Source organism: Lytechinus pictus, chromosome 11 (assembly GCF_037042905.1).
Source record: "Lytechinus pictus isolate F3 Inbred chromosome 11, Lp3.0, whole genome shotgun sequence".
Classification (NCBI taxonomy): Eukaryota; Metazoa; Echinodermata; class Echinoidea; order Temnopleuroida; family Toxopneustidae; genus Lytechinus; species Lytechinus pictus.
Window position 1 is genome coordinate 18,609,404 of NC_087255.1, and position 23,405 is coordinate 18,632,808.

Genomic DNA, 23,405 nt, shown 5'->3' on the forward strand with positions numbered 1-23,405 from the left:
TTTGATAACATTGATATTATGAGTGAATGATAATGGAATATTAAAAATATACTCCATTAACAAAACATGCTTTTATATAAAAGACAAAGTCTGTTAATGATATGACATTAAAACAAAATTGACCACGTTCAAGATTCAAGATTAATTTATATAGCCATAATCATATACATGCAGTAAACACATGAATAATGTACAAAAACATAATATCATTAGATAATCAGAATTTAAAATTGAGATATGGTAAGGACCAAAAGAAAAGTTGAAGCGCTTATTGAGCATAACCCTAAAACAAATGTACATAATTAAGATTGCATACTGCATGAACAAAATTGGAATTATCCCTGTAACGATTTCAGTTTTTTTGATAGAAATTAAACTAGTACAAAATTAGATAGAACAGATATCAAGTACATGTACAATGCCGACATATAAAAAAATATTTCTGGGGCCGCAGAATGGTTTTGAAAATGGGGAGGTTAAAACAATGGGTGGGGGAGCCGAATCCCTGCCGCCCACCCCTGGTTCTGCAGCCCCTGCATTTTATTTAAAGGGGAAATTCACCCCGAAGAAAAGTTTGTTGTATAAATAGAAGAAATTATAAAAAATATTGGTGAAGGTTTGAGGAAAATCAGTTAAAGATTAAGAAAGTTTATAATTAGAATTTTAGGTTTCGGATTCGTGACGTCATAAACAAGCAGCTGCCCCATATGTTATGTAATATAAAATGCACGAATTTCATTTTTTTAATGGTTCCTGATGACTTACTTTTGTGTTTTTTTCATGATCGGGTGTGAAATGATTTGTCTATAGATTGATACACAAAAGTTACATTAAACCCCATTTTCATTTTCCTGAGAAAATGACATTTCATTGATTTATTACCATCTTATTATGTAGGAATGCTGCTCGCATATGACGTAACAAATCGATTATTATTAAATATTCCAATAACTTTTTAATGTTTGATGGACTTTTCTCAAAACTTTGGCAATATTTTTGTTATTTTTCTGCTATTTTTACAATGAACTTTTTGTCAGGGTGAACTTCCCCTTTAAGTGCAAGATGAACATAGCATCATTTTGCTCATACATAAAGATATGCCTGATAGACTTGCTGAAGTCGATGCACTTTTGATACAGATATATGTGAATGTGCTGAATTATCTGGCTCTAACTTGCTAGTGCTTCCGCTAGCTGCGCGGGTAGTTGGTGGAATCATTTTCATGAGATTCCTTTGGCATACCATCTTGCGTCAGGCACCTGTTGATAAAATACCTGCGAGCTTACCCAGTTCTGTTTTCTATAAAAATGTGAATAATATGTAAACAGGTCACATTTATGACTAGTAGAAATTATCAGATGAAGAAATGACTATATCAAGAAAGGTTTGAAATATTTTTGGAAGACTTCAAATTGCTTAAGTATCAAAGGCCCCCCCCCCCCCCTTTAACCCTTTTCAGTAAATTACTGGTCTTGGTTTATGCGTGATTTGTGCTTGAGCTAGGTCATTAAATTTTGAATCACAGAAAGGGTTGGACCAAAATGTTTCTTCTTTTTTTTAAAGAAGCACCAGGTTTGGGCCAGGTCAAGACCAGGCACCAACTAGAGCATTACAGAAAGGGGAAAAAAATTCACTCATATGATTAGAGGTTCTGTCATGTCACCCTCATGATACGAACCGATCTAGATGGAGGCGAAAATCAACACATTAGCCCCTATGAGCGGCTAGTTTGAATCTTGACAGTTATAAATCTAACCTGGCCAAACCTTTCGCCTGGCTCAGATTAGGTGAGAGATTTGACCTATTTTGTCCATTTATCTCAATTATTTGACCAATGAAAGCAGGGATTTTCCAATCAAGTGTATTTAGTAATATGATTGAAAATTTAGTTGCCCACTATTCGCTCTTGAGCTCTGCATTGATTCCATGGTGACATTTCTTTTTTGCATTTTGTAAGCTCTTTCAATGTCTCTTATATGTTACAAGTAATTCTTAATTAACAGTATAAAAGTAACAATGGTAGACTAGAAGCAGTAATATGCTTGTTGTTTGGACGAAATTTTCATGTATATTCAGACCAAAATTTCAGGATATCAGTCCAATTAGATTTATCAAAGGAAATTTGTTTTGCTCACATGATAATATTACTCATACAATGGGCATAGGCCTTTACATAGGAATAACATTTTGCACAAAACATTACAACATGATTATGATGATAAATTGAGGATATCATAATGTTCATTAGGATAAAAGCAGTTCTTGATTGAATACCATGTCTAGCAAGGTTCTTAAGAAACAAAAAAAAGTTGTAATCACACAGATGATTTACATATAGCATGAGACATTATGGTTGCAAATACAACTGCAAACTTTGAATCATTTTTTTAAAGAAAATAGAAAGTTGAGTGTTTACATTCATTCTTTGATTGCATTTTGCAAGTTTTCCTGAATGCTAAAGATCTTTGGATGGATGGGGGGGAGGGGGAATGAGAATAATCTGCAAGCACTTAGCTGCTGCAATTGAAACCAATATGGATTTTGCGGATGATGAATTCATCATAACTAAGCCCTGGGTCAAATGTTCTTAGATGGGTAACAGATGTGTTCATGAAAGGCACAATCATTTCTATGATGAAAACATAAATATTGGATTCTCTCAAATCTCAATGAAGGTAAAAAAATAAAATTGTAGTCCGTGTTTCAATGGTTTCTGCCATCTTGCGTTCCATATGCCAGCTCCAAGTTTCCCTGTCAGCGATGTACCTATTACAAGTCCATTTATCATAATTTTACATTTTCATATACTGTAATGTTTGGGAAATAGAAATAATTACCGGTAATTTTTATGTAGCTGTCAAGTTAATTTCATAGTCAAATAAGGAGCTTAGTAGCATAATGATGATCTTGTTCAACTTTGGCACTGGTTATACCCTAGTTGATTTTTTAAGCATAAATTAAGGGTCTGAAAATTGATTTGCTCTGATAACTCCTTTAATTGATTATCTATCGAATGCGATACAGAAAGTGTAGATTCGGTACATGTGTACCCTAATGCAATTACTTTGATAATACAACAATTCTCCTGTACTCTTGTAAAAAGTTACAAATATAAACAAATTCTACAAATAAACCTTAGATTAGATGAAGCAAAATGGTACAAACATTAGCTAGTATTTGATGTTGCATCACTCACTGGAATTCCTAGCTACATCCCAATGAGGACTGGCACCCTCCTTGCATTGTAGTCAATCTGTCATATCGAAGGTACATACAAGGTTGATAACTTTTATTTGCCATGAAATTGGTTATTTGATCTGTTAGGTCTATATTCTAGATTTTCCTCTTAAAACATTGAGAATAATATTAATATGCAACATTTATATGGCGCTTAATGCAATATTTCTAAGCCCTGCATACTATTACCCCGGCTTTAGCACAGCAACCGTGATCGGACGCTTGAGCATTCAAGGAATCCCTTCCTACAATGGCCCATTTACTTCACCTGGGTGGAGGATGGCAAATGTAGATTAATGCCTTGCCAATGATGCCAAAACATTGAAATCTACTAGGTGAAAAACAAAGTCATTGTTCATAAAAGTGCAAAATTCAGCATGAAATGATTCAGGCAGCAGTACAAGGAATATTGAGAGGTATAGACATAAATACTGCGTGAAAGACCGTCGGACTTTAAAACATTACGTAGAAAGACAGAATTAAAAAAAAACATTCGTATGTACCTATGTACCTCCCACAATGTTCATTTTGAATAATGTCTACAGAAGAAAAAATATCCAAATGATACATTGATATCTAGACTAAATACTTTTCTTCTTTGTATGGGTTTTGTCACCCTGCGTAGTTCTCAAATACAATTCGTCATCGCATGTCATTTTGGTTTCATTAAAATCATGTTAAATTTTTGTCAAGAAATCATTATGAAGCTGTCCTATCATCATAACCTGAAATTGAAGATGTTTGTGACTCGCTCCCCATGATCATGAGCAAATATTTAATCGGGAACTGTGAATTACAGAAGTGTGACATAAAATCATGTTAAATTTTTGTCAAGAAATCATTATGAAGCTGTCCTATCATCATAAACTGAAATTGAAGATGTTTGTGACTCGCTCCCCATGATCATGAGCAAATATTTAATCGGGAACTGTGAATTACAGAAGTGTGACATCACATGATCACAGCCATTCATCCCCATGGCGACTCGTTCTGAACGGTTTGAAATGGTGCAAGTGATTGAATTGAATTTATTTCAACATCTTCATTAAAAAAACATAACCAAAGCATAAGAATCAAACAATAAGTGAAGGTTTATACTATCAATACAAATCCCAGGCCTAACCCACTGGTATGCCTTGTGCAAGGATTTCTCGTTTGGCACCACAGATATGCTGTAAGAAAAGACTGACATTGTCACTTCGGTAATTCATAAAATCTTTTTTTTAAATATACATCATTGAGCTATTATCCATTGCGGGGGGGGGGGTGGCACTAAACTTTGTTACTGCTTGCACTGTATGACGAGTTTGAAAATGCCCCTCATTCTGTATTTTCATTTATAAACCTTATAAATCATTCCCCTTATTGAGGAATTTCAGATCAGATGAAAATCCAGAATAATGTGGCGGAAAAGATACCCATACTGCAGCGAATATATGCATGAACTCCAGAAACATAACCTTTTTTTTTTTTGGGGGGGGGGGGCATTTCCAATACACATGAAACATTTTAACCAGAAAAGGCTAATATTGTAATATGCTTTTCACACTGCACTTTTTCCCCTTAACCCCAGGAAAATTGATGGGGCTAAGGGGGGGTCTTAGCCCCACCAATTTCCCGGGGTTAAGCTTAGCCCACTTTGTTTTCACACTACGTTTTAGCAAAGTGGGCTAGCACGGTAAATAGTACGGTACTATCTGGCCCTGCAAAAAAGCAGGGTGAGCTGGCTTATTGTGGTGCTAGCACCACAATTGCGGTGCTAAGAGATGCAGTGTGAAACGAAACACGGCTAAGGAAAAGTTGGGCTAAGCATTAGCCAATCACAGTAGTCGAAATTGCACGTTATTTGCGCTCTGTGTGGTAAAATGATTGCCCGGGTTTAAGGCGTTAACCCCGGCTAAGCAAATAGTATGGGGTTAAGAAAGACAGTGTGAATCGAAAAAAAGATAGTATGGGGTTAAGGATAGTCCGGGGTTAAGGATAGTATGGGGTTAAGGAAATGCAGTGTGAAAAGCATATAACTTGTTTTCTTTTCAGGGTTTTGCTCCATCTGTAAGACATTATCTATAGTAATGGGCTATTGGGCTTATGATGACGGTGTATCTGATCACCTCATTTTTAATTCAGAGTTTCAAATAAATAGGTGAACTAGGATTTAGTCCTTTTGAGTATGAAGGTTTGATTCACATTTTAGAAATATATAGACTATTTAGTTATTGTTTGCAGTGCCGGGCATTGTGAATCCACAATAGCCCAACAGGTTAACACAAGGAATCCAATTTTTATCGCTCTGATAACAAACTTTGGCAAACTGTCCAAGCATGGTGTCACATGGCTCAATGTGAATACATCCGAATGTTATGCCTTGTCTGCGAGCTGCCGTCGTCATGGAAACACGAAACTCCTCCCCACCGTTCTCTTAAAGATACAAAGCAATCACCGGGAAAGAGATTGTTATCTTTCGCTATCTTGATGAAAGAGTGGTCACGTTTTGTCGTATAGACCTTTATTCTTCGATTGGATTTCATTCACTATAGCCAATGTGCCTTGACAGCAAACAACATGAATATGAGTGAATGACTCCTTGAACTGTACCATTTCTTAAAGGAATGGTCCGGGCTGAAAATACTTATATCTTAATACATAGAGTAGAATTCACTGAGCAAAGTGCCGAAAATTTTATCAAAATCGGATTTAAAATAATAAAGTTATTGAAATTTAAAGTTTAGCAATATTTTGTGAAAACAGTCATCATGAATATTCATTAGGTGGGCTGATGCTGTCACATCTCCACTTTCCATTTTCTTATGTTATTACATAAAATCATATTTTTTTCATTATTTCATACTTGTGTGAATAATATGTCTCCCTTATAATGAAATAAGTTGCAGCAATAAATATCTGATCCACTAAATCAGTTGTCAATCCAATTTTTCTAGTTCTTGGAGGAAAACAATTGAATAAACCTAATTTCATATAATAAAATACAAAAGAAGAAGTGGGGATGTGACATCATCAACCCACCTAATGCATATTCATGACGACTGTTTTAAAAAAATATTGCTAAACTTCAAATAAATACTTTCAGCCCGGACCATCCCTTTAATGTATTCATATTCAATTAGCACTGGCTGTTCAGTTAAATTGTGCTATTACCCATGATCAGCGTCATATGAATGTGGGTCAGTGGGAATTTTGTGGAATTCCTATTATACTGTAACTAACCTTGGTTTGAAATATAATTAAATACCCCCAATTGATAGAGTTATACCATAGCTTGATAACCTTGATTGATAAAGTGATGAAGAAGTATTAATTTATTACTCAAGAATAAAGATTGTACCGTTTCATATATGAAAAACTCCATATTCTTGATACTGCAAGTAGAAGTAGTTATCAGGAGTTATTTGAATGATATTAGACAAGGTAGACAAGCATGTGACATCTACTTGACCTGTTTAGTGGGAGGTTGTGACAAAATCAGGATAATGATAAAATCAGAAATCTGGTTCCCATTTTATAAAGACTTGTCATCATAAATGAAATACACAAGTTCTATATCAGGTTTACCATCAGCCAATCAAATTGATGCTTTCAGTAGCTTTAAACAATTATTGCAAATGTGTCATGATAACAAGTTTTATAGTGCCATATTGTTCATTCCCATACTGTATCAGGGTCTCGTTCGGGTGTTAATGAATGTGAAAAATAATTATCAGGTATTTGCGGGCATGAAGAAGTTCGCATAGATTTAAGGGTATTTTGGTTATCCAGTCACTTTGAAAGCACCTATTGGCATTCAATTGGTTTTCACAGGGATGTTGTCTATCACAATACAAGAATAATCGATTGTTTGACCATGAAGAAAAAAGCTAAGGCAGGGTGCTACATAAGCACTTGCCCAGGGCAAGTCGAGCAAGTGCTTTGAAGTATAGACCAACACTACTTGCCTGAATTGGGCAAGCAAAATTCTCAGAGTATAATGACCAAAATTAGGGTCGATACGATTTATCGACCCTAAATTTGGTCATGGCGGGCAAGATAAAATCACTTTGGAAAAAGAAATGCAATAGCAAGGTACATCAGTTCATGTCAAAAGAGAAAAAAGGGTCAATGGTTTATAAAACCGCAATACTTTCTTATGAAGAGGTAAAACTTTTTTTTCTCAAGGATTTTTTCGGGCAAGTGAAAAAAGATTTTGGGCAAGTATATTCCAACTATTAAAAAATTTACTTGCCCAACAGGGCAAATGCAAAATTATGTAGCACCCTGGCTAAGGTGCTATGACAACTTTGGTTTATTTTCATTTGGTCCAATGCCAATTCGTCCAATTGCCAACTCGTCTACTATTATTTGGTTTACCCTCAGTTCATCTAGTATCCACATTGTCTAATTGCCATTTCATCCACTCACCATTTCATCTAATAACCAGTTGGTCCAATAGCCATTTAGTCCATATTCTATTTGGTCTATTAAGTGTTAATTGGGCAAAATGAATGAAAATAAAAACGAATATTAGACCAACTGGTTATGAAACGAAATGGTCATAGACGAACTGGTGATTAGACGAAGTGATGATTGGACCAAATGGTTATTGGACCAAATGTTGATGGATGGAATGGCATAAGACTAAATGAAAGCAGACCATTTGGTGAGTGGACGAATTGGCAATTTACCACAACTTTGAGGGGAGAAGGCCTGTGAAACCCATTGTACAAGGGGCACGTGCCACAAATTGAGATTGATAACAGCTACTTGACCTGTTTAGTGGGAGGTTGTGACAAAATGATGATAATGGTTAAATCAGATCTCTGACATTTCTATCCTCTGTCTTGGGGATAATTTACGTCGAAGTTTAGTTTGATTTGATATCTTGTGCAGTTAAAATGTTGTTTGAAATTGTCATAAAATGCTGTTTTCTGTATGAGCTTTTGCTTAGTTGTTTAACAGTTCACATACATTGTACAAAGTGTTTAAAATCCTAAGCAACAGTATACTTTTTAATATTTCATCTTCAATAAATTAAGCATGGTTGTTTCACTTGTTTGAACTGTTAAACAATTACAGTAAAGTCCATTATAACAGCATTATAGAAAACAAGAAAAAGCAAAGACCGGGTGACTTTCTGCGGATGATTGTTTTAGAAATGTATTTTTTAGCAATATGATTATTTTAGGTATGGTTTTCTTCCAAATACTGGTAATTATTTTTCAATACTCAATTAGCATCATGTTTTATGGATAAGTGTGCTCTATCTAGATCAGTTTATTTATTATATTTTATTCTTGTCTCATTTTACTTCTTCTTTTAAAGAAACCGTACGCCTGTCAAATTCCTGGGTGTACGAAGAGATATACCGACCCTAGTTCACTGAGAAAACATGTCAAAGCTCACGCTGCAAAGGAACAACAAGCAAGAAAAAAGGTTAGTATACTGGGTGTATCAGGGGGGGGGGGAGCAAAACCAACAATCTCTTCTTTTCCTGAGAAAAATTGAAATCATTGACTCTGAGAATCATATCCATTACATCTTATATCTTATTAGCATTTGAATGGTCCTTCATGGGATATTAATGAGCACCATTTTGAAAACTATTCAAAACACTGGACTGGAATACCAGTGCCTTGATTTCTTGAAATTTATCTGTATAATAATAATAGAAATATGATCAGTTATACCTAACACGAATGTGTCAAAATATAGCTCTATTTCTTAGAAGATATTAATCTCACGTTGTGACTAAATTGTATAGGACAATGCCAGATGCGTGACAATGCGAGAGGTACCCTGCTAAGATGAAGGTACAGTGTAGGTTCAGAATTATATGAAGACTTAAGAAGCTTTGAGAACATTTTTAGCTTCTTGGTCCAAATCCGGAACTATTGCAGATAAATAATATTTTTTTTTTTTAATTTAAAGCTGCCGTTTTTGCTTTGACCTTGTTTCACGAAAGCCTAGAGTTCTACCAATGAAATTGCTCCTTGTTAGTAGCTTGTGTTCCAATATCCATAGTAACTCAAATTAAAATGCTGTGTCTGCAGAAATGCTCAAAGTAGATCTTTGCCAAAAATTCCTTTTGTTTCCAGTTGCTTTTGAGCACCTCACCCTGGAAATTCTCGCATTGTTATGAAAATGTGGAAGAGAATAGGAAACCGCTTCGCTGCTGGATGAAATAAAGAAGGAATGAGGGATTGTGGGATGCCTGCAAAAGACGCTCTTTGGGTTTGTCTTAAGTGGCCTTGATTTTAACAGTTGAATCAAACATTCTTTCGGTCATACTAAATACTGTTACTAATATAAACCCACCCCAAGGAAATCTACATTTTTATCCAATATTCCGAACCGAGCTCCCGTGCACGACGGGTTAATTATTCACCAGCTCTTGCGCATTTTCTACTTGTGTTAGAGTGGAAAATAGATCATGGAAAACAAAGAGACATGAAGTAGAGTTATATATCTAGGGGAAAAAATGGAAGTGTGATCAATTTAGAAGTGGTGACCTTACATGACCTCTTAACACCTTGGATAAGAGGATAAGTAAGGTGTCCTTGGGATGTGTAACATGAAGGAACTGGAAGTGAAAATCACATTATCTTCTTGAGGAAGAAACCAGTTTGCGTGAGTTTTCGACCCCGGGTTGGACCCCGCCGAGAGAGAGTTCTTGAAAGTGGATCCCTCTTATCAAACTCAATATTTGAAAGCATTCAGGTTGATATTTTGAAACTCTTAGCATGAATAGAAGGTCATGTGCCATGCATGTATCGCTTGACCTATTTTAGCAATCTGTGATCAGGGATGCTGAGATTTGTCTACCAAGTACCATGAAAAAAAAGAGAAGTTCGTATTAAACTGAGAATGTTGTTTGGGTTTTATGCAGGCCCCATAATTGGAAATTATATATGAGGAGCAATCAAATAATGGAGACTTTGTTATACCATGATTTCTAAGAAACTAAAAATAAAGTTCAAGATACTGCTAACATTACGAATGGCCACAGGCGTAAATATGTGATGTTCTGCTATTCAAGTGGGGGGGGGGGGGCACAATAGATCACCCTCCCCCCGAACAATAAGTTTGTTGCTTGAATCTGTGCCAGTGCTAATTGCAACAGTAGGTCTAGATCGTCACCCAAATTGTTGTAATGTCATGAATTGTTTTCAGTCATTCCACACGTGACTGCTATTAATATAATTCTTCAGTCATTCTTCAGTTGAAAATAAAAAAGAATGACTATACATTTGCATTTGATGTCACTGAGTTCCATGAATCTAATCTTGATATAAGGGTGAACTTTGAATATGAATTTGAGCGAATAGGTGACAATGGACAGTTGGGACCTAAAATATCCTCTGTGTAGGATTTGGTATGAAGTTGACCTAAGAAGACATGGAAAGAAGCAAGTGGTGGAGGAGAGTAGGAGGGTTGGGTTGATGGAGGAGGATGCACTGAATAGAGTAAAGTGGAGGGAGGGGTGAGGGTGATCTCTTTGACTGCGAAGTGAATCCGACGGTAAATTGCCAATTCGTCCACTGCCAACTTGTCCACTTACAGTACCTTCATTAATTTAGTCTAATGCCATTCTGTCCATCAACATTTTGTCTAACAACCAATTGGTCCAATAACCATTTGGTCCAATCATCACTTCATCTAATCACCAGTTTGTCTATTACCATCTCGTTTAATAACCATTTGGTCTGATACCCATATTCTTTTCATTCATTTCGCCCAATTAACACTTATCCAATTAGACCAAATGGTTTATGGACTAAATGGCTGTTGGACCAACTGGTTATTAGAAAAAATGGTGAGTGGACGAAATTGCAATTAGACCATGTGAATAGTGGACGAATTGATGATAGACCAAGTGATAGTAGACGAGTTGGTAATTAGTCAAAATGGCATTAGACCAATTGCAAATAAATCAATCTGACCACCCCCGTAGTTGGGAACTAAACCAGATTTAAAACCTAAATGACTGACTAACTTCAATGTACATCTAAATTATATTAGCTGCAGTTCACTTTGAACTCTGAACTGTGATTTACTGAATTTATGATTATTAATTCTATAGCTCCGGACAAGGGATGAGTACATCCATGGTGACATTCTTGGGGAGTGTTTGACGATTCAACCGCTTCATCCTCTAAGCCACGGTGACAGTCCTCTGGAGCTCAGCGACAGTGGTTTAGGAAGATCACCTCACTCATCCATGCATGGCACCTCTTCAGATATGTACCCTGGTAAGAAAGATGTTGCATGAAATCTTCTAGGAAGTCAGAAATGATGATGGTATTGATGATGATGATGATGGTGATGATGATGATGGTGGTGATGATGATGATGATGATGATGATGATGATGATGATGGTGATGATGATGATGATGATGATGATGATGATGGTGATGATTATGATGATAGTGATGGTGATGATGGTGATTGTGATGATGATGATGATGATGATGGTGATTGTGATGATGATGATGATGATGATGGCGATGATGATGATGATGAGGAGGAGGATGGTGGTGGTGACGATAATGATTGTGATGATGGTAGTGGTGGTGATGATGTTGATGGTGACAAAAGTGATGATGGGGATGATGATGATGATGATTTACGAAGATTTATGATGAAGATGATGATGGTGATGAAGATGATGATGATTTATGAAGAAGATGATGATTATTATGGTGATGATGATGATAGTAAACATTAATTAATAACCTCTCATTACTCTTACTACCATCTCAACCTTATTCAGGTATGTACTCCAGCGGTCATTCCAGTAGAAGCGGTACTGCAACGGGGGCATCAAACTATAGCAATCACGCCTCACCCGTGCACAACATGCAGGGAAGTCCGCACAACTTACCAACAACGCAGTCGTTAGATACAGCACAAGAAAGGTACAAAGACTAAATCTGTAGGAGGCCAATGTTATGAACTTGCTCCATTTGTGTTACATCGCCTAAATCTAATGGCAGCACATCGATGTAAACATTTTCATAACTGAAAAAAAAACAACGTACATATTTCATGCTTTCCTGAGGTTTTGAATAATGGCATTTATTTAAATTAAAATGAATTTGGATAATCGGCTCACGACTTATGAGTGAAAGTATATGACACTTGAATACCTCATGTATACTTTTTTTTTACATCTGTTTCTTTTTTCTCTTTGCCCAAATCATAATTTTTTACCATATTTGGAATGAACATGGAATTCCCTCTCAGATGTTATAGCTCAGAAGCTTATTGAGCCATATCTTTATATCTGATGCATTAAATGATTACTGTGCACACTATTAATTTTACAATCCAGGAAAAGTAAAAGATTTAATTCCAACATTGCTTACTGCTATTCAGACCTTTTCGTAGTATCAGTTGTCTATTTTTGTTAAGCTCTGTAATAACCTTCTGGAAAAAATATAGATAATGATTTGGTTTTAGAAATGTCATATGTGATCTAGAAAATGCTGGTTCAATAATCCACAGTCAATGTTTAAAGTATGTATGTCAGTTACAATTATATAGAGAACAATCATCACTTTCATGAAATTTTTATCCTCGTTTTCCAAACTCTAGGCGATCGTTTCCTCCTCAGCCTCCGATGCTTACGTCGAGAAGAACGTTCCCCCCTGCCCTGCCCCCACGGAGGATACTTCAGGGATTCAACAACATTCCCCTTAAACCAAGACCCCCTGCAATACATTCCCCAGGTAAGTGGTAGGGAAGGGTGTGGTAGTAGGCGTGGCAGCGGGTGTGGTGGTAATGGTGGTAGTGGTGGTCAGTTTTTGATCGGATCGAGCTGGGGTAGACCCAATACCATTTTGGGGTCCAGTTGTTTGTGCATCATGGTGGGCCCATCCAAACTTTTAAGTTTAATGCGGCTAGTTCCGCCACTGGTGGTGGTGTTGGTGATGATGTGGTGGTGGATATTACAAGAGTGGTACCAGTGGCTGTGGTGGTAGGAGAGATGACATTGATAGTGCTGGAAATGATGAATGATCAATAAATGTAAGTTTCAGAGTTAATACCAAATATGAATTCTGAAAAAGAGACATTAGCCATGAACTACCAGCTTTTGAAGCAGAAGGACAATGACAAGAGGGTAGACATTTAGGTCTATGAGCAAATACAAAGAGAAGAGCTGTGGCCAGAAGTCTTTCAAACATAAAAGACAGGTAATACAATTTGTAATGTTTGTACAGGTTACAAGCTTGTACCAAAAGATATCTAAATGTGGTACACCTCGATTTTCCATAAGTGACAAGTTTTACTACCATTTTTTACAACCCCGCGCTTATCAAATCAAGAAATGATAATCGTAAAGTCTAACGTCACAACCATTGTTCATCTGTCTGTCCAAGATGCTTTTGTTTGGAGCATTCATGCTTGTTTCGTAGAGGTCTCGGGCTGGATCTACCAGCGATTCATCACTGCAGCAATCCTATACAGTGCATTCTTCTCTCAAAAGGGTGTGACGTATCTAACAACAGGTGCCATTGTCACCGTCGTGAAGGAGAGGCTGCTGGAAGAAAAACACAGCAGAAACCTGGGGCCATCCAACGTCAGTTCAAGACAGAAAGATGAAAAATAGCCCTCCAAATCTTTACATTTTATGACAAAAGTGAGAGAACATGTCTGGATTTGGTGCACGCGACAGTATCAAAACCATCCCACCCTTCAAGCCTGCAACAAAAGGATTATGAAACGGGCGCGAAGGACATTAAAGATCGAACGAAGAATATAAAAAACGGGGATGAAGTCATGTCTGATCGAGGTGACAAATTGCCCCTTCATTAATCAAGCATCATAAAAGGGAATCTGACAATTTCTTTGTCGTTGGAAAATATCATGTGAAAGAAAGATGAAAAAGGGGGCTTTTGGGTTGTAATCCTTTTTTGTTGTGTATTGTATGTCCTGGACCTGTGATCGACAAAAGGACTCTTTGTGATTGTCCTATAAATGAAAGATGTATGCCTTGTTCAACTAGCATAGATAATATTTTAGTGTCAGGTTTGTTTAACAATTAGATAAAGAGAAGCATTGTACAGTGAGAGAAAAAATGAACTTGTACATTTGAATAGGTTTGTCTTCGTAAAATGCACTGGGGTTTGGTCATGTCAAGGTATTTCCCAGTATTTTAGTGAAGTCAAGTACAAGATTACCATTTTACCAGTAGAGCCATGTAGAATATGGAACAGAAAATGGCCATCATTTATATATAGATAGACAGACCAGACAGATGGATGGACAGACGGACAGACAGACAGACAGATAGATAGATTGATAGTTAGATTAATGACTTGAATAATATGCTTATATCAATTACCGTCTTAGAAATATGCAACTCTTCACACAGTTTCAAACTCTGAATACGTATGAATTATCTAATAAAAAATGCAAGTAACGGTTGGAAAATTATGAAAAACTCTGTTCAAGATATAGCAAAAGACTTATATGGTAACTACCAGGCAAATTTTTTTTTTTTTTCAGGAAATACTTTTCACAGCTTCTTATTATTATTATTATTATTTATTTGACCAATATAAAAGTACATACACATTACATTAGAATAAAAAAATTACAGTACATGAACATGCAAAGAAATGCGGGAACGGCATGTGGGTCAGGGGGCACAAAAGCGAAATCCATCACTGTTGCCCGAAGGCATGAGCCCCCACACATGCCGCTCCCAAGACATAAATAAAATATATATATACTCTTACACAAAATATTGCACGTTAAAAAAGGGAATACTGAAAAGGGTGCCAAAATAATTAATTAGATAATCTTGAGATGCATTAGAAAAAAAATATACCACTGCAAAATTGCCTCAATCTGCATCATTGGATAAGCTTTAACATTGCAATGAGTGGGGATTTTCCAGGTCTCATTTTTGTAGTTTCCAGAGATCTTTTAAGCATTTTGGGGGCCCAGCCCTCATGTTTTTTTCCCCTGGTAACTACCATGCTTGCTTATTAATATGAAAGAGCTCTGACGAAGAAAGTCAAATATATCCATTATTATTTGTCCTTGGCAAATGGTCCCTGTTGGTTCATTATTTCTTGTGATGTCTGTAAAGTAAATATAGACCTATGTATCAATTCAATCCTATTTGCTAACCATTATTCCTTTCTTGAGCAACAATTACTAGGCAAATATGCTAAGGGATATTTGATGTGTTCCGATCAGTTGATTTTGGGGCACTAAAGTTTTTTTTCAAGCAAAGATAGTTGAACCAGAGTATTCTTGACCTCCTTGAATTGGATACATTTCCAAATGGATTCTTTTGTTGCATATTAAACTAATAGCAAATAAAACTCCAGCTGCTTCATATTTTTTTTACTGAAATCAGTCGGTCTGGTGATCTTTTAAGGCCGAGAGAAAATCATTTGTAGAATATGGCCAGTATTCTGAACTTGGGTTTAAAGTTGTGGTTTTAACGATGGGGAGCCAATTGGGGCACAAACCCCTAATAGTACACATCCAATCTGTTAACTCATATGACACCTAAATTGTTCATAATTGTCTGGGAATGGTAACTGAAGTATTTTCCTTCGTTATGACAGCAAATGGAAACAAAATAGTAACATAAGAAATATACAATATAAACATAATTTTTGGCCCCCCCATAATTTTAACACGGAGTTAGACCATGGTCTAAGTTAAACCTGACTTCAGAATACGGGCCTATAAGTCATGATCGGCTACCGAAGAGGGACTAATATAATATTTGTTTAATACAGCTATTTTCATCCTTTGAAACAATTGATATGGCTTACTTCATCAAGTCATCAGCAAGTTCGGTCAACATTTTCTCAATGACTGTCATTGAAGGTGAGCGATTGCTCACACGCCCATACAATCGTCTCTTCAAACCTTTATTCTATATGTTCCTTTAAAAATTATTGAAACATTAATAAAGTGATTGGCATGTACAAATGTTCATTCAACGGAGTGGAAAGTTAATATGTACTGTTCAGTGATTATACGTATACAGTACTGCTCTATTAATTATTATCAATGAACAAGGATATATTCAGTTAAAAGGATTTTTTTAATCAACTAAGTGTCTGTGACATTGTGAGCTATTAATCCATAGACTACCGCCTAGGAAGAATGATTTATGGGGGAAAACCCCCTAATTGTGTATGCATTCAAAGAAAGTTGCCTCATTATTACCCCCCCCCCCCCTCCCCCGGATTTTTTTTTTTTTTAAAGACGGAAGCAGACCTAAAAAACGAAAGGATTAATTATATGATTAGGGGGCAAATGCTTAATAAGTATGAATTATTGAAATAAGATCTTTTGAATAAAATAAACCAGACATGCAGAAATTAAAAAAATAAATCAAAGGCATTCTCAAAATTGTTTGGAAATTGGAGTTTTTAAGCTTTTCTTCTATTGTGGAAGGGGGAAGGGGGTGAATTAGGAAAATCCCAAATACACCTATATATCTTGCTTCTCTTTTTTTCTTTAATGCCCTTGCTTGGATTTATTTTGTGCATGATGAAAGATCCCGGATCTCAAACATCAAAGCTAAGGATTCCAAAGAACTGTCCATTTGATTGGCCTTTTGATAAATCATTATGGGGTGTTTGAAAAGGGAGAGAGTACAATGCTCACACGAGTGGTTGTGATAACCTTAATTGTGCACCACTTGATAAATGTTCAATTGCCTTCATACATGTAGGCCTGCAGGATAGAGTTTAAGGAAGTGTCCTCCTACACCAAACAAGCATTCTCCTCTTCAGGGCCCATTTATACAGATTAAATTACTAGTCTGAACAATAACATGATATTTCTTGGAAGTGTCATTTACACACTTTGAAAAATTCACGTAAGAAATGTTAGCATTTGGGTGTGTTTGTGAGCATTTTCAGTGGGGCAACTTATTGAAACAATTTAAGCAATTGCTTACTGGAGGCGGTCGATCCCTGTACAAAGCCTATGGGAATAACAAAATTCAGTAGTCATCGAGTTATGTAATGTGATTCTACACAACAGGGAGAGTCAGTCAGTCAGCTATCAAAAGAATTTTACAAAAAATGATAATATTTGATGGAAGTTGATTGGCGAATTCTGAGAAAATGTAAAATCTCATCAGAATCTATGAATTGTATAATATTTACTTTTTGAATTCTTAGATTTTGATTTTGAAAACTAATATTGTACTTAACCTTAACCTTATAATGTAAATAGGATAAAGAGTATCATTGCCATGTCAATGCCCTTTGGAATGTAGGAATTTATGATACTTTGATATTTTCATTGAATGTCATCAATATTGTATTTCTCTAATTCAATCTGATCAAATTCATATATTATCTTTCTAAAGCATTCCATACTGATCTGAATAAAAATATTTTGATAACGACTGATTATTCTCACTATTTCAATGCCTGGATCTTGACTACATTTTCATCCATCATACTTATTTACACTTTGCCAAAACTGTAGTTACTATCTGCAGCTGCTGGTATTAATGCCACTAAATAACTACTTCTTTTGTGATATAAAGGTTCCTTTATAATTTTGATAATAGAAAAGATATATTACTCTTTCTATACGGAATTCCAATGTCAAAGCCTTTTTATGATAATCCACTGTTGTAGATATTTGCTACGGTTATTTATGTTTTTTGCTGCTGAGATATTTCTGTGCAGACAAAATTTTGTATAAGAGCATTACGTGGGTGTTTTGTGCCACAAATTATTCATGAAGTTCAGAGTTTATCCTCGTGCCGATTGCTTTAGTTGATAGTGTATTTTAGTTTTATGTTATGCTCTAGTTACTAACAGATAAAGCATTGACATTTTAAAATGAGCAAGCATGCTGTTTTATAATGAATTTTCATAGTTTTCAGTTGGTTGTTTCTATAACCAGTATTGTATAGAATGAAAAATAAAGAAAAGAAATGTTCCATGTGCATCATTGCACCATCCATAAAAACCCCAAAGGCTTTACAAATTCTTAAACGTTTTTGCATTCAGAATGGACCATCAAACACTGGCGGATCCAAGATTTTGAATAAGAGGGTGCACACTTGAGCCAATTTTAAAGTAGAGGGGGCCAGGTGACTGCTTTCTCCTATTTAGCCACATTACTAGGTCTAATGTGTGTTTATTTGGTGACTCTCCAAATATAGAGGGGTGCCCCAGGGTGCTACATAAGCACCTGCCCGATTGCCCGGGGCAAGTAAAAGTTAAAGTCGGGCAAGTGTTTTGAAGTAAAGACCAAAAGTTCTTGCCCGATTCGGGCAGGCAAAATTCTCACAGTAGAATTACCAAAATTAGGGTCAATATTATTTATCGAACCTAAACTTGGTCATAGTGGGCAAGATAAAATCACTTTGTAAAAAAAATGCAAGAACAAGGTACATCAGTTCATGTCAAAAGGGAGAAAAAAGGGTCAAAGGTTTATAAAACCGCAATATTTTTGTTTGAAGAGGTCAAACTTTTTTTTCAAGGATTTTTTCGGGCAAGTGAAATAGATTTTTGGGCAACTATATTCCAACTATTTAAAAAAATTTACTTGCCCGACAGGGCAAGTGCTTCTAAAAAGTTATGTAGCACCCTGCATTTCCCCCTTGGTGACTTTACTATTGGGTGACTTTGTGTGTCTACTTTAAATGATCTTAATAATTATTAGTACTAAATGCATCTTTATCCATAAGTCAGGTCTTATTCAAACATAGCCAAGCACAAAGTCTTTCAAAACACTGCTCAAATCTCCTATAGGGAAGGAAAATGCTTGAGTGGTCATTTTGTTCAAGAAAATATTCCATTTCTGTCAAAAGATCACTATCACTGCCTTATCGCATTCCTCATCACCATGACAATAGTATAAATGTCAAACCACGAACAAATATACAGTGACTCCTGCCTTAGAAGATTTGCTACACTATTTCTTTTATTGTGGAAAGCCAGAATTGCTCTAGTAAACACCTTGTCTCGTCCACATTTAGGACTAAAGTTGAAGCCTTGAAGCCTTTCAAGCCAAATTTGAACCCGAGTAGCTACGATCGAGAGTGGGTCATTTACCTGTAATGACCAACTTTAAAAAACAAGAGAATCTCAATTTGAATTGACATTATTAAAGTAGATTGAAGGTAAATATTCCGTCCTGTAACAGTTATTTATTTGGAGGTAATTATAAGTCAAAATGTAAAAATCTTGTAAAATCTTGTAATGTTGTAATACTGGAAAAATTCATTGTTAAATTTCTAAAGAAATTCATGCCTTTAGTGTTAAAAAATATGATTCTTTTAATAATAATCGTAATAGATATGATTTTATGCAAAATCCACTCTGTAGATTACTCCAACGTTCAATGAAAGAAAGTAGAAGAAAACAATGTTGGCCTATTTTGTAGCTGCATTGTCATCTATTTTTATTATAGATAGATCCCCAGCCCCCCCCCCCCCCTCCCAAGCAACAAATCATCATGACCATCATATTTTCATGATAAATGTACCTTTGACCAAGAATTGACAGTGGTGAAATTCTATCTTTTCTGGTTTCTACTGTTTTATGTTGTGGTAGCGTGACTCATTGATAACCCCAGATACGGCATTCAAAGGAGTTGACTTGTTTATCCTCCAAAAGTTCTGTGTGATGATGGAGAAATAAACAAGATGAGTCAAGATAAAAATCAAGAAAGAGAAGAATGATGAATAATGATGGTATGATGATGAGGTTATTTTTGTTTGGCGTTTTATTCGTTTATAGAACAGGTCATATTAGGGTGAGGGAGGGGGGTTATATTCAAAATCCATACTGAGGCACCTTGGCGTTAGTCTGCACAAGTCACTTACAGTGTCTTGTAAGGTGGCTTTTTTGCTGCAATTTCCAGAAAAGATTATGGGTAGAAAACCCATTCAATATTTTTTCATGTTGGTTTTCCTATTGTTTTGTCGGTGTTAAAGTGGGAGAATCAGTGAGGAAAAGACGCTGAGTAGGGATCCCACTCAGTACCTTCACATTCGTTTTCCTGCATTTCCCATTGTTTGTCATTGATGAAATGGGAGGATTTGTGAGAAAAAATACCGAGTAGGGAACCCAATCAATATTTTTCACATTGGTTTTCCTGCATCTTGCATTGCTTTGTCTGTGCTGAAATGGGAAGATTAGTGAGGAAAAGGTGCTGAGTGGGAGGCCCACTCCAATAACTTTCACATTGGTTTAATTACAATGTAGCATGTCCCAATAGCTTTGTCTATGTTGAAATGGGGGGGGGGGGGGGATTAGTGAGGAAAAGACGCTGAGTTGGAGTCTGACCCAAAGGCTTTCACCTTTGTGATGGTGCCTAGCATCAAATTTATCTGATTTGAAATTTTAAAAAATAATTGTTAGCTTTAATTTGACAGTGAAAACTCAAGTAGTTAAAAAAAGATATGTGAGTGAACATTTCATGCTTCATGATGAACTTGAAGAAAATTTATTTGAAATTTAAAAAAAATTAATAATTGACATCCAGAAGTCAAAGGGTATTGAAACCCAAGTTGCTTTGGTTTGGCAATTTCTAACATTATACAGTCTGATTAAATCCCTTCAAATATTTTACAGAGTACAACCACAGTTAAAGTGTTGACAATGAATGTATGAAATGAAATTTTAAAAGGACATTCAGTATGAGGAAAAAACAGAGAGGAAGAAAACTGGAGGTGAAAATAATTGACACAAATATGGAGAAAATGGTGCATCACAAAAATATTCTGTATTGCAAATATATAGCCTACAATCCCTTCAAGAATGTTTTGAACTTCAATGAACTATTTCCCCCATGCCCATGTAATATATGTGATATCCTGGTAATACTTTGTAATGAACACCGGTGATTGAAATAAAAGTAGAGAAGTATCATCATTAGGTGGTTTCAGACCGCCTCGAAGTTCGTCAGTTCCAGGTATTCTCTGATCGGGAAATTTACCCCGATCAGAAAATACCAGGTATTTTGGTAATGTGAAAGCAAACTACGCGTAATTTCCCCGAAAGAAAATACCCGCTAAATAGTAGGTACTTGGCGAAATTACGAGAACTTTCGCGGGGATGTTTCCAAGGTCGCAGGTATTTTGGCAATGTGAAAGCAATTTACGGGAACTTTTAGCCCAGCGTGTTGTTGGGCGCGGGCGCCGTGGGTGGCTGCTGGGCTAGTGGTTTTGAATCTCGCGCCTTGCCTGCTTATTAGACCATACTGCGCATGCTCCAAACTTCAGGAATTCATCCCGAAGGGTATGTTTCGGGGCGGTGTGAATGCAGGAATAATTAATGGGTATTAGCCTAAAAATGTTCTCGTAATTTAACGGGGATTCTTGTGATCGAGGCGGTTCAAACCGCCTATTGTCTGAAAACCAGCCCAATATTTGAAAAAAAAATCACAAACTTGCAATCAGAGCACGAGCAAGCTGGGAGACAATGGTAGATTTATGTTGTTTGTTTAGGGCTTTATGGAGTATCCAACTTAAAAACGAGACAAGCTTGATCTCCCATGTGATTGATGGTTGTTTATCTGTTATGATATCACCCTGTCAAAAACTGCATCAAGTATTAAAAGTAGATGTAAAAAGAAAAGAAAAGACAAACCTATACCATGACTTGGGACATTTTCCCCTTTATTTTTTTGATGATGCAAATTCAGCGCAGAGTAGAAAAGGAAAATCTTGTGACACGGTCGTATTTCAATACCCCCGGTAATTTATGCGTCATTGTATGTTTCGTTAAAAAAAAGAAAGAAAGAAAGAAGAGGATATCACGGTTTGGTAAATTTAATAAAGGTGATTTGGGGACATGATTATCTTGGTGTGGGACAAGACAATCCTGTCCTGTCAAGGTCAGTTGGGTTTTAATTGGACCATGATACTGGTTTTGAGGGTAATTGGTGTCAGGTTACTTGCACTATGGCGTATCATCGTAAAAGTCATGTTCCAGAGGATACTTTTGTCTGCAAACTTTGTACACACTTTTGAAACTGTGGCACTTGGCCAATTAAAGAAGAAAAAAAATGTATTCAATATTTGGTATTGTCTGTGAATCTGGTGTCAACGTCTTTTTCTAAGAGATATTGGTTCCGAGAGACAATTTGGATAATGTGGATAAATAAATAGAAGAAATTGTCCGTTTTCTCAAGATATTTAAGCATTCCACTTGTTTAAAATTGTTTGAGGGTTTACAAATAACATTAAATGTAATATAAATTTAGTTTTTTAACATAGTTCATTCAACACATGCAATCCCAGCTGATAATTTCTCATCACGCGATTTAATTTTATGGGCAAATGACCTGAAATTATGAATTCAGATATACAGAGCATAAGAATCATGAGAAAAGAGATCCTGTGAATATCAAATACTAATTGAATTGATGGAAATAATATCCCGGCCATTGATACTGTAAAGCTTTCCCTGACATCTCATGAGAAATGATTTCCTGTTTTGCTTGGCCTGAAAAAGTGTAACTTCCAAAGATAATATTTGCAATACTGTCCTTTTTTTGTTAGTGCAAGGTATGATGGTACTTTAGTTGCATATCAAGATCTAAGTGAGTGGTAATTGCACAATTTATCAGCTAGATGAATTCGTTGTCATCCATTGTAGAGTTTGTGAAATTGGATTTGGCCATTCAGGAAAACCACAGAAACGGTAAACCTCCCCACAAAAGGACGTGTAGTGGAGAAAGAATGGGGTTCGGCATGTTTTGCAGTCTCGCTTGAGGAGAGGGATATCGGTATGAAAAGGAGGGCTCGGAATTAGCCTTCTGAGTTTTTTTTGGTTAGAGGAATTGCTTGCTCATTGAGGGCAACTCTCGATCTTGACCAGGGAAGAGTGCAGCAACAACTGTGGTAGACCAAGATGGGCCCATCACCGCAACTTGTACTTGTATTGCTCCAGGGTGAGGATGATAACAGTTAGGTGGAATGGCCTAGCTTTCGTTCACCTCATGAAATAATTTCCATCTTTTTCCCTATATCGTATAATATTTCAAATATGAATATACTTTTTTGCATATTTTCTTCCAAACTAACCCCTTCAAACTTATTTCTAGTGAAAGTCCTACTTTGCTGGCCCAGGACCGAGTTGCTGTCATGTTTATCAAGTGGGGTTGTGGGAATATTAAGGTAAATTCCAACAGAAGTTCTTTTTCCATCTATCTAAAATTAATC

At 36.2% G+C, this 23,405-nt stretch overlaps 1 protein-coding gene across 1 annotated transcript in view; it reads left to right on the forward strand.

The window, feature by feature from the left end:
- The window catches only part of LOC129271918 (zinc finger protein GLIS3-like), a 33,295-nt gene extending 17,481 nt beyond the window's left edge, over positions 1 to 15,814 (forward strand). Inside the window, exons 3-6 of the mRNA XM_064106915.1 lie at positions 8,551 to 8,661; positions 11,309 to 11,477; positions 12,000 to 12,144; positions 12,824 to 15,814. Coding sequence (XP_063962985.1) covers positions 8,551 to 8,661; positions 11,309 to 11,477; positions 12,000 to 12,144; positions 12,824 to 12,968 — 570 coding nt within the window. The 3' untranslated portion in view covers positions 12,969 to 15,814. The remainder of the gene's footprint in view (positions 1 to 8,550; positions 8,662 to 11,308; positions 11,478 to 11,999; positions 12,145 to 12,823) is intronic.
- The last annotated feature ends 7,591 nt before the right edge of the window (positions 15,815 to 23,405 follow it).